The sequence below is a fragment of the Sinocyclocheilus anshuiensis genome, unplaced genomic scaffold (assembly GCF_001515605.1).
Source record: "Sinocyclocheilus anshuiensis isolate Anshui unplaced genomic scaffold, SAMN03320099.WGS_v1.1 scaffold140, whole genome shotgun sequence".
NCBI classification, from domain to species: Eukaryota; Metazoa; Chordata; class Actinopteri; order Cypriniformes; family Cyprinidae; genus Sinocyclocheilus; species Sinocyclocheilus anshuiensis.
This window is the reverse complement of record NW_015554147.1, coordinates 2,666,822-2,678,969: the sequence shown is the minus strand read 5'-3', so window position 1 is coordinate 2,678,969 and position 12,148 is coordinate 2,666,822. Positions and strand designations below refer to the sequence as shown.

The following is a 12,148-nucleotide window of genomic DNA, read 5'->3' as shown; positions in this document are numbered from 1 at the left end:
GCAATTTTATCAACTAAATAGCTTAATCGCTCAAGAGCTACATTATCTTTCTCAACAAGGAGCTGGTAACATCGTTGTTTCTAAAGGAATTAAAGCCACAGCTTCACTGTTTTTTTATTTTATTTTATTTAGTCATTTATCAGACGCTTTTATCCAAAGCGACTTACCGTTAATAGAGAAACGCCACAAAACGGTGGTAATTCATACATACACAGCCTCTCTCTCTCTCATAAATGAACACTTGATAAATTACACTTTTCTGAGAATAGAATATTGAAGTGGAGATCGCTAAATTGCAAGCTTACCTGTGTTTTCAGAAAGCAAGCGTTTATCCACAGTGGAGAGAGAGCGCGCGTACACATGGTTGCCAGGTTGACCAAGATAAGTAGCAAACTTAGCAGATATTTCCGTATTGCGCAAGTGGGAAGCTCTGTTTCGGGGATTACGTCTCTTTATATCAGGCAACCCAGTTGTGTTCCTCTGCGGCCAGATTAAACCTTGTCTATATATTATGCTCTATTCATTATTTTTTAGAAACCTCTCACTTTTCTGCTCAATTTTAAACATTGTTCTTGTATTCAAATTAAGCGCGGTCCACTGCTGCACACGTGCCACAATATCGATACAGGGCCAGCTATATCGATACTCGTATCGTCAAATCTCTGTGACGATACATCGTCGTATCGAACACAGCACTAGTTACTACGCAACTTTTCTTTTAGTCTTCGTAATTTTGAATCAGTATCACAATTTCAGCAGTGCCACATGTAGCTCTATTTAAGATTCCCCCCCCCCTGCTTTAGTTAGTTTTATATTTTACTGTCACCACATCTACAGCTGATGCTAATTTGTTAGGCCATTTCTTATCTTATCTTATCCTATCATCTTATATTATCTCAACTTATTTATTTTATTTTATTTTGCTGTTATTGGGTTACGTACATTTGTTGTTGTTTTGTGTTTGTTAATTATAGCAGATATGTGCAAAGTTCAAGTCAAGACCACCAGACAAACTTTGAAGGTTTCATATTAACCAGATGATAAGATCAGATCATGTTAATATGGTTGAACACTGGAAACACGAGACTCAGCATTGTGCTCACTGACCTTTAGACTGTGAAGCTAGAAGAAAACTACATCAACACAAGCCATTATTCTTATTTCAATTTCATGTTTTTTTTTCATAATATTTTGTTCATTTTGTTCAATGTCTTTGTGTGTGTGTGTGTGTGTGTGTGTGTGTGTGTGTGTGTGTGTGTGTGTGTTTGTGCCTAAACAGGCATCACTTTTAGTGATGCACATATCATCCACAATAATAATCTCAACCACCCAGAATGCTCTCACCTTGCACCATTTGTACTATCATCATGAATGTTATGCCAAATGTTATGCTTCTTACAGTGAAGTGTTCTGTTAGTTTTCATCAGTGTAGATTCACAGGAATGTATAGAGGCTGACTCCAACATCCTGGCAGCTAGTTTTGCACATTAAACAATTGGCTGTATGAAGGATACGGTAAATTAAGTAAAGAATTGAAACATTCAGCTTTTGTTAGCACCCATTATTGTTAATACAACCGTTAGATGATTTGATGAATCAGCCTTGAGTTCTAAACTAGTTAATTACCAGAATTAAGTCGTTGATACGATAGTACTCTAAATATGATCATCAAGACATATAATGTCACTTTTGATGATAATATAAGTATCATCATTCCATTTTTAGAGACGGGACATAGACATGTGATTTGAAAGGCACTTAATGGCAGACGCAGAGCTGTACAGTTATATAATACATGCTCATTTTTAATCTCTTCTGTCAATTATTGATGAAGCAAAATGCAAGTTATTAATCATAAGAGGTTTTAAGGCTGATTTGATGGGTTGAGTATATTCTTTTGATTTGAGGGTTCCTGTAGTACAATGCTGGTCCCAGGATATGCATGAAGTGCTAAAATGCGTTTCATAAATGCACTGTATGCCACTTCAGATAAAAGTGTCTACCAAACGCACAAAGGTAATCGTTAATCGTTAAGTTACTGTAAAGCAACACACACATTTTGCTCTTGAAATTACCTGAGAAAATCACACTCTTCCAACAAAGTGCTACATAAATAACCGTCCAAATAACAGGTTTGTCCTGTTCATGTCAGTTGTCCCTTTTTCCATATGGTGTGTTGTTGTTGTTGTTAGCAAATACATTACTCATAATTTCAGATTTGTACTCCGGGCTCGCAAAATGTATCACCATCCTGCCCGACGGGCTATGCACCAAGAGCTTGTAACACTCCAAAGAGAAAGGAAAAACTGAAATCGCATCATATGACCCCTTTTAAATATAGGGTCCCCGTGGGTGCAAAAAAAAAAAAGTCTTACATTTAGTTGCATGAAATATAAGGCCATAAACATCTTAAATACCTTAAATGGTATAAGAAAAGTCTTAATTATAATTTTAAGAGGTCTTAAATTTGTGGATGGACAGACAAGAATTGCAGAATGGATTAATGTGACGACTAAACTTCAAAAGGATTTTGTTTCATAAATATGAGTGAGCTCTGCACGTTTCAAGGTTAAAATGCGGCGAGGGTGTTTTTATATCAGTGTATCTCTGAAGGGAACCGACTGCCTTGAGAAAAGTTTCTTTGGCATTTTCATTTCATCTTGCCTGTAATGCCTGATAATGTAGCATTTATAAGTGCAGCGCTGCTTTGTGCGACAGATTTTATAGCACGCATGCTTAAACCATCTGCGAATCCTCTCAAGCAATTCCCAAGCAGTCCACCTGTCTAAATCAAAAGTGTAATGTGTCAAGATCTCTATTCTTTCACCTTTCAAAACACGAGTATGTGGTGAGTTTATGTAGCTTAATGTTGAACATAGAAGGCAGATTAATCGTTAAACAGTTTGCTATACTGATACTTTGCCTCTTTGAAGTATCAGCAAGAAACTCAGAAGCTGCCAAATAAGACCACATTCATTATCAATCCAGCAGAAAGGTGGGGATACAAAAGCTGAATTCAGTGTTTTTGAAGTGTCTATAAGAAATAAGACAAGCATAACTTTTGGAACAATTCAGAATTTAAGCTCGGGTTAGTTTACAGGTAATATAAGCACAGTAGTTAAAGTATTCCTGCTCGTATCTCATCTTTGTGTGCTATTCTATAATATCTGAATCTGGGATCAGTAAGGTCTCTTATCTGGGCTTGTGAGTGCAGTGTCTCATCTCGTTGGGTTTCTCGTGCTGCTGAGATGCATCCAGACCTTTCACAGTCTGCCTTGCTCTGATAAGAGCTTCTGGTGCTATTTTAAGACACGGGGAACTTATAAGTGTGAACCTTCCAGCTGAGAGAGTCTGTGGATGTTGTTAATATTTCAGATATAAGAGTTGTTTTTTTCACTGCAGGAGGGGAGTAGGTGTAAAACTGTTCTCATAATGCAAGGTTAAAATCTGTGGGAAAGCCTTAAACTGAGTGCTCTACTTGTTTAGTGAGCATCTGATTGGAAGAGCTGCATGATGGACTGTGAATTTATATTTATAATTAAATTTATTAATTTATACACTACCATTCAAAGTTTTGGGGTCAGTAAGATTTTTTTATGTTTTAACTACAGTAAAACTACAGTAAAACTGTGAAATATTATTACAATTTAAATAACTTTGCTATTTGAATATGTTTTAAAATGTAATTTATTCCTGTGATGCAAAGTTGAGTCCAGTGTCACATGATTCTTCAGAAATCATTCTAATATGCTGATATTCTGCTTTGTGTTTTCATGGAAACCATGATACTTATTTTTGACTTTCATCAGTATTTCTTAGATGAAAATGAATAGAAAGGTCAAAAGAAAAGATTTAATTTGAAATCGCCATCGTTTTAACATTATAAATGTCTATTATTGTCACTTTTGATCAATTTAATGCATCCTTTCTGCATTAAAAGTATTAATAAAAAAAAAAATCATATTGTCCCCAAATGAGTGGCTTAGTAAATAAATATAAATTGATACTTCAGAATATTTATTAATATTATATTTCATACTTATATTTCAACTCATTTATATTTATAGTGAATTAAAACATCTTTGATTTATCCAAAACCTTGATCATACGATTGGGCAAGCTTGTGCTCATTTTTAGGTGATTGCAGACTCACTTTGTGATTAAGGAGAGAGCGGGCATGAACCTGTTTTCCCATTGGCGTTCCAGGTTTCCTGTGACCACACTGATTCAGCAGTGCTGACAGAGGAAGCTGTGATGGAAAGATGCTAATGTAGCTAAAAGCAGATGGCTTCCACTCATTGTTCTGCTATCTCTTGGTTATTTCGGTTGTGGTATCATTCACTCGTCATCATTACTGGGTGAGGGTTAGGGACAGATGCTCTATTCCAAAATGTCTACATTTTCTAATAAAGCATGTAACCAGCAAAGCGTAATACTCTTGTTTTTGCACAGTGATTGTTTGACGGGTGAGTAGGCGGTCATTTGATCTCACTCAGGACATTTACACTATGAAGGCCAATTGCAGTGCGCTCATTGTGACTGCCAAATTTTGGACCCTGTTTACACCTGCATTTTAGTGCTGAGCACTTGATTCAAGAGCTTTTCGTGCCTCTTCACTGTATAATTTTATTACAGGTGCATGCTTGTGGCATAACAACACTCGTCATTCCATTCTAGCCAGAACTGACAGTTTTCATTGTTTATTTTTGACTTGGAGAATGACATGATGGCAGTGTAATAGTGACACACTGATTTAAAAACAGAATGACTGACAACTGAAGCGCACTGAAGAGCGAGGTGTGTGTTAGAGTCTTACAGCACAGCAGTTGATAGTGCATGTATAAAAGATATAGTGTCTCACACACCTGAATCAATCACACTGTATGTGTGTCAGGCCTAATATAAACTCCAAAAAAATGTAGAAATCCAGCACGCCTTACAAAAGTTTTTAGATCTGTAACAGTTCGGTCAGTCGACTTTCCTCAGGCTCACAAAACACTCAAAAAAAAAAAAAAAAAGAAACCGTTCAAATAGCAAATTATCGAATTGTAGAATTATGTTTGTGTTTGTGCTTTCTTTTTGATTATTTGTAATTCTATGTTAATAATTCTATATTAGTTGTAGGGCTGGGTGACTTTCCTAATTTTATCAGTTATCCAAATGTTTTGAATAAAAGTATTAGATATCTTGACAATATGCCAATGATAACAGTTAAGAGAGAAAAAAATCCAACCGTATTAACGTTGAAAATATTACTAGTCCTATAAGGGGATATTCATAAAAATGTGTTTGTATTGAAAAACATGAGACATAGAATGGTGGAAAACACTCAAGGTTATGAGATGCGAGTTGAATTTCTTTTAGTTTGAGTGCCACATTTTTAGAAAGCCATTTCATGTGCAAGACGCTGCAAAAGACACACACAAACAAAACGGTCAAAACATCCATCAAGCACATGTTTACATAGAAAAAATAAACTTTCTTTGAGTAGATGGTTTTGCAAGTTTTTAATGAAGAGAATGTTAATTGAATCATGTTGTAGTTACATTTTTAAGTTGACATTAAACATTAAAGTTAAACATAAAAAAAAATCGAAATAGTTACCATGAATCTGTCAAACATTCTGAAAAAATGCCATTGGAATAAACACGCGGTAGACCAGCGGGTTCCTAGTCTGACGTCAGCCTGTGCCGTTGGCCTGAAAGCACTGGGGGTTTGTTTCAGCAGCGGTTAAAACACACACAAAGCGTCAGACAGGCAACAGTGATGAATGATTCGGAAGCGTTCTAGGCCACATCGAGCAGGCAAGTTATACGTAAGGACCCATTCTGAGAAAAATCCAGACCCTCGGGCATGTGTGCATAAACTCGCATTCAGACAGAGGCTAAATCTCCAGTGTCTTAAGCAAACAAGATTCGCCCACACGGGTCAAATGCTGTCAGACCAACTCACCATAAATGAGAAATTTGCCTGCGTAGTTTGAATTGCAGATAGGAGTTTCCTGTCGGTGTGTAGCCCGTAGTCACCACAAGCAAATACCTGCACGCACCTGAGCGTGTCTCCCATAAATCCCTGCAGCTGATGGAACGAGGAGATCCAGCATGCCCAATGGGATTTTTTTTGTTCTTCATACTAGAATAGACAATCGGTTGCTTTTTACTGCTTCAGATTGCATCACAATGTCCACATGTTGTACATTTAATGATGAAGTTTAAATTAAGGATGCACTGAAATTTTGGGACCAAGAAAAAAAAAAAAAAAAAAACAGAAATCCATGGCTGAAACTTTGAAATGTGAAATGATACTGGTTTTAGTGTGAATGGGAAATCTTGTTATTTAGGGAGAGGGAACAATACTAATCTAATAATGACCAAAGAACTGGTAATGAGGATGAGAATTGAATGAATATTATAAATATTCACTGGAGATTTTGAATCTAAATAGCATGAATTTGAAAAGAAATGCCCTTTGTTCAGCATTGGTTTCAGAAACCCTTATAAAGCATGTAAAGCACTGCTAGTGTTTTTCAGCGGTCAGCACTTGTTAAACTCCACGTATGACTCGGTTTCTTTTATTCCTGGGATTGAATGCTGTTAACGGTGTCTGTATGACTGCACCCTCTTGTGGAGAAATCATAGGGACACTTTTATCAAAGAGAAAATACCACATGCAACTGACCGCTACTTATAAAAAATGTAAGCCATTTTATAACACGTTACAAAATATAATGGTTTGTATTTTAGACTCTAGGCATGAAACCTTTGCTACACTACCATTCTAAAGTTTGGGGTCAGTAGGATGTATATATATTTTTTTAATTAATTCATACTTTTATTCAGCAAGGACAAGGTAAACTGATCAAAAGTGACAGTAAAGTGTATATTATTCCAAAAATAGTGCCTGTTTTGCTCAAGCTCGTCCCACTTTCTCATGTGCTTTCTGTAGAATTTTTGCTAGGTGAAGAAGTAAGTTTGAGGGTACATTTTGAATTTGGTGCATTTAACATTGAAACCAAAACTTTTGACATTTCACTGCTTTTATTGTTTTGACAAGTAGCCTAGATTAAAACTGACACATACACTGTAAAATAAATATATACTGCTAATTTTCTGCCAGGACATTATCAATTAATTTTATGGACATTTTCATTAACTCTAACGCACAACGCAATGCAGTGCAATTTAATTTTTTTGGATATATACTGTATATTTGAAAAATCTTCATTCTTATTTTGTGAAAAAAACTGTACATGATGCACTGTACATGAACTGTACAGAGTTGTGTAATAATCAGAAATGTTTCTTGAGCTGCAAATCAGCATATTAGAATGATTTCTGAAGATCATGTGACTGAAGACTGGAGTAATGATGCTGGAAATTCAGCTTTGATCACAGGAATAAATTATATTTTAAAATATAATGAAACAGAAAACTTTTCTTTTCTTATAATATTTAACTATATTATTATAAATGCTGCCTTGGTGAGCATATGAGACTTCTTTCAAAAACTTACGTCAAACAGTAGTGTAGTTAGTAGTTAGACAGACACGTGTTTAATGTTGTCACGACACGTTGATTGACATTTATCATTTATCATTATGACTGTTTTCCAGCAGTCAGCAGAGTAGTCAACAGAGCAGCCAGCAGAGCAGCCATGACGACGATTCCAGCCGCTTCCTGACTCCCTTCATCCGTGAGGACAGGTGAGTACACTGTGTGAGTGTCTGCATGCACTGTACTTATCAGAAACATCAATACTTTTTTATAAATGAATTGACGTGCAGAGATGCTCAGACTCCCAGAGCTCAGGGTGCAAAGAGGAAGCCTTAGATAATGTTCAACTCAGCGACTTTAACAAGCATGAAAGGCATAGAAATGGATTAAACAGCCAAGCTTGATCTGGTAATTATAAAAGTTTAACGTTTACGGTGACTGGCTGAGTGGAAAAACCTCCTGGTGATTCAAAATATCTGGTCTGAAATGCCTTTCAGAACAGGACTTTAAACGTTTAATTTCATTTGATAGAGAGCAGTTTGTAGATTTGTCTGTCATGATCTCTTTGTTTCAAAATGTTCCTTACATGTACATTTATACATTTAGCAGACACATGTACGTTGCACAGAATCAAACTTGCAGTTTTGAGAGAGAAACAATACAGATAAGTCGCATTGGTGTTTATTATTACATTGAAACATAATGTAAAATACAGATTAAAAAAAAAGTTTGCAATATTCAGGACAGAGCAGGATATTTGTTTTATATAAGTATAAAACAAACAGTGACATTCGTTATAAACAACATTTCTTTTAAACACCAAGCCTAAACCGATATATTTAAAGTTAAATTATCAGTGTGGGAAATGCACAAATAAATAAGCTAAAAAATCTGTCTGTACGCATCATACACTAAGTGATTTCTTTGCTAAATATTTTAACTCAGACTGCTGACCGTCTTTAAGCAGCTAGTGAACTAAAGTTTGGGACAAAAGTCTGGTCAGAACAGAAGTTGTGTAATATATTCCAGCTTTACAATTCACCTCAAACTGATAAAAACACTGTTGATTTTCTCACAGGGCTGACAGCGGGGCAGACAAGTGTAGGTAAGTGTGTGTGTGTGGTAAATATAGTAATCTTGATTCACATATCTCTGCAAACCTCAGTGCAAAGGTTGTTTTGTTTGAGGTGCGATATATCTCAGAGCCCCACTGTACTTTTGTGAAGTTGAGCCCTGAATACAGTTGCAAGCTACGGAATGTCATTGTTTGCCTTTTTATTGGACAAACAGCTCCGATCACAATGCCTGGGAACAAACAGAGCTGGGGCTTCAGCCGTTTCGCTTTCTCTTCATTTCTGTATCTGACCTCCAAACAAGAAATAGCAAAGGCCAAACATCTGAGCTGTAGTTGTGGGATTAGAGATAAGCGTCTGTAATTGTCTAGGAACAGAAGGTAAGTGAAGGCCAAACACAGATTAGATCTTGTTTTGAGTCCGAAGAACTGATGCTTTTAAGCAGTTTTGTCAGTACGGTTGCATTTGTTCGTGTTTTGTGCATGGAAATGTTCAAATCCTCTCTGTAAAACACTCTCTACAAATTTTTCATTCGTGATAACTGCACTTACATCTGTTTCTGAACAAAGTTTTTTCACTGGAGTGTTTCTACATCAGCTCCTGTAGAGAAGTGCTGCGTGATTCTGATGCTTTTCTGATGATCTCTCTACAGCTGAATATAAAGGTGCTTTAAGATGTGCTTCACAAAACTTTCAAAGGTTTAAAGTGAAGTGAAGTGACATGTGGCCAAGTATGGTGACTCATACTCGGAATTAGTACTCTGCATTTATCCCATCCAAAGTGCACACACACAGCAGTGAACACACACACACACACCGTGAACACACACCCGGAGCAGTGGGCAGCCATTTTTTGCTGCCCGGGGAGAGAGCGCTGTACATTCACTTTGGGTTACGAGTCCGACTCTCTAACCATTAGGCCATGACTTCCCTAGAACATGCTTAAGGCATAGAGTAGGACTTAAAGGGATAGTCCACGCAAAAAGGAAAATTCTGTCATTTGCTCACCCTCCACTTATTCCAAACCTATATGAGTTTCTTTCTTCTGTTCAACATAAAAGAATATATTTTGAAGAATGTTGGTAACCAACCAGTTGTCATACTATGAAATTCAATGGCTGCCATCAACTGTTTGGTTACTGGTAGCCATTGACTCCCATAGTATTTTTCCCCCCATACTATGGAATGGCTCAATGGCTACCATTTTGTGCTCAACGGGGAAAAAACCTCAGACAGGTTTGGAATAACTTGAGGGTGAGTAAATGATGACATCATTTTCATTTGTGGGTGAATCATCCCTTTAAACTGAAGTTTTTGAAACTTCCCTTTCACATTGCCAATGAGACTGTGATGCGTTGAGTTTTACAGCACCATGATATTCAAGAAGTAATTGCTGTGTTAAATGCATTAGATGCTCTTTGTGGACTTCTATTTTTGGTTGACATGCTCTTGAAAAAAAACAGCACAAGAAGTGTTGCATTGGTTTGTTGTTGTGACCGATCCATCCTTTGATTTGGAGGTCAAATCTTCTGTTCTGATGCTGAACAGAGGCTGGCCTTTTGTCCTGATGTTTTGCTCTGTTCTGAGTGGTCAAGACTGTTGTCTGACCACCACCACATATCAGTTTAACGAGTGACAAGAGGCACAGCCCATCTCTTTTGTTTCATGTCATTGGCCGCCTGTAAAACCCACCACAATAGGTGCTGTGTAAAAGTGTGGCTTTAACTCATTGTCTCATGTCAATACAATATTTAACTGAGCCTTTGGCTCTCTGCAAAGGACAGCTCTCTAGAGTCTCACATTGTTATTTACATGCTGCTGACCTCCTCATTTTTGGCTTATTTTTGTACATATAATAGTGTATCTGTGATATCACAATTGTTTCACCTAGAAAGTAATGAAATTAATTGGTGTTTCACACCCAGACTGCAAATGAGTGCTCTTTAACGTTGAAATAATGTCATTTTAAAGGGACAGTTCACCCAAAAATGACAATTCTGTCATTATGTATTCACCCTCATGTCGTTCCAAACCTGTGGGAGTTTCTTTCTTCTGCTGAACACAAAAGAAGATATTTTGAAAAATGTTGGTAACCAAACAGTTGACGGTAGAAAGTAGTATGGAAAAAACTACTATGGAAGTCAATGGCTACCATCAACTTGGTTACCAACATTCTTTATATCTTCAATATGACCTCAGCATTTCTTGAATGTTTTCATTTATTCGCTCGAATACAGTATTATATAGAGAGAGCAGAATGCAGCTTTGTTCTGTCTCTGGAATATGAAGTGCTGGAATGTGTCCAGTGATCTCTGTATGAAAGGAAGCATATGAGTGTTGTGCATATGGAGGGTCAGTCCAGGTGAAGTGTGTGACTCCGGATGAGGAAATCAGCCGCAGGCTCTCCGATTCCTTCTGTAGCTGAAGAGGCAGAGCAGCGGAGGAGTGCAAATCCCTCCATCTCCCAGCCGTAGCCAGAATTAGCCTCAGATTACTCACAGCCACAGCAGTTCTTCCATTGACATAACCCTGTCATCCTCACCCTCTCTCCTCCTTACTATCTACAGCACAGCTGAACCCAGCACTCTACTTAGAGAAACTCAGTTTATGAGAAACGAGAAAGGGAATCCTAAACTGAGAGAGCGATAAGGTGAGCGAAATGAATTGTACACCTTCTTCAGTGCTTCTTTTCAATGGTTCCTTCAATGGAAAGGTGGAGGTTCTTTGTTGTTTTATCAACCTGCTTTGCTCTACGAGTAGGTGAGTGAATGTTAGATGGAATCAGACTCACTTTTCGTTTGATTATGGTCTGATATTGCATGATCATCTTACACTCTTAAAAATGAAGGCATCTATGAGTCCATGAAGGTCCATGAAGATATCAAGGAGAGATCGTGTGTTTATGTAAGCATAAATTTGAAATGATTTGTGTCATAGATATGATGGTTAACCAACTACATGTGAGGAGAGCAACCTCTGCAGAAAATTTCTTCACTCAGCTCTGCTGGTGTAAGTCCAGTGTTCCCGTGTCTTTGTTTTTCTCCCCATGACCTAGTTTCTCCCTCATGTTTATTATGTTCATTGATTTCAGCTGTGTCCCAATTAGTTCCTTGTTTCTTAAGCCCTGTGTTTTTCCATGTCTAGCATCCGGTATTGTTCGGTTATCCCCTGCTACGTGTGTGTTCCTTGTTCCTTGGATAAATAAAGACTTTCCTAGTTGTAAATGCTCCTACGTCTCCTCGCTCCGACACAGTAGCAGCACCGTGACAGAATACTGGTCCTGCAAAAAGTAAGCGGCGCCCCTTCTTCCCGTTTGGTTTCCATTTTTGAAAGTATTTTGATTTCCGTTTTTCCCCCTGCGGTTATGGAAACCGCTGCTCAATTCTCCGCCCTAGCCCGCAGAGATCTCCCGTTCGTGGAGTACACCCGGGAATTCTGCGGGCTAGCTGTGATGACGGCGTTAGATGACGCCACACTAAACTCACTGTTCTGGATCGGGGCCAACTACCATTACCCCGTGGACCTCTGTAATGTGGTGTTTTGGGTTGTCTTGTTCATGTTTTCATGTCTTTTATTTTGTAGT

General features: G+C 37.6%; 1 protein-coding gene across 1 annotated transcript in view; it reads left to right on the top strand.

The window, feature by feature from the left end:
* The window catches only part of gramd1bb (GRAM domain containing 1Bb), an 86,673-nt gene that overhangs the window by 3,357 nt on the left and 71,168 nt on the right, over positions 1–12,148 (top strand). Inside the window, exon 3 of the mRNA XM_016463248.1 lies at positions 7,613–7,702. Within this exon, the coding sequence (XP_016318734.1) occupies positions 7,613–7,702 (90 nt within the window). The remainder of the gene's footprint in view (positions 1–7,612; positions 7,703–12,148) is intronic.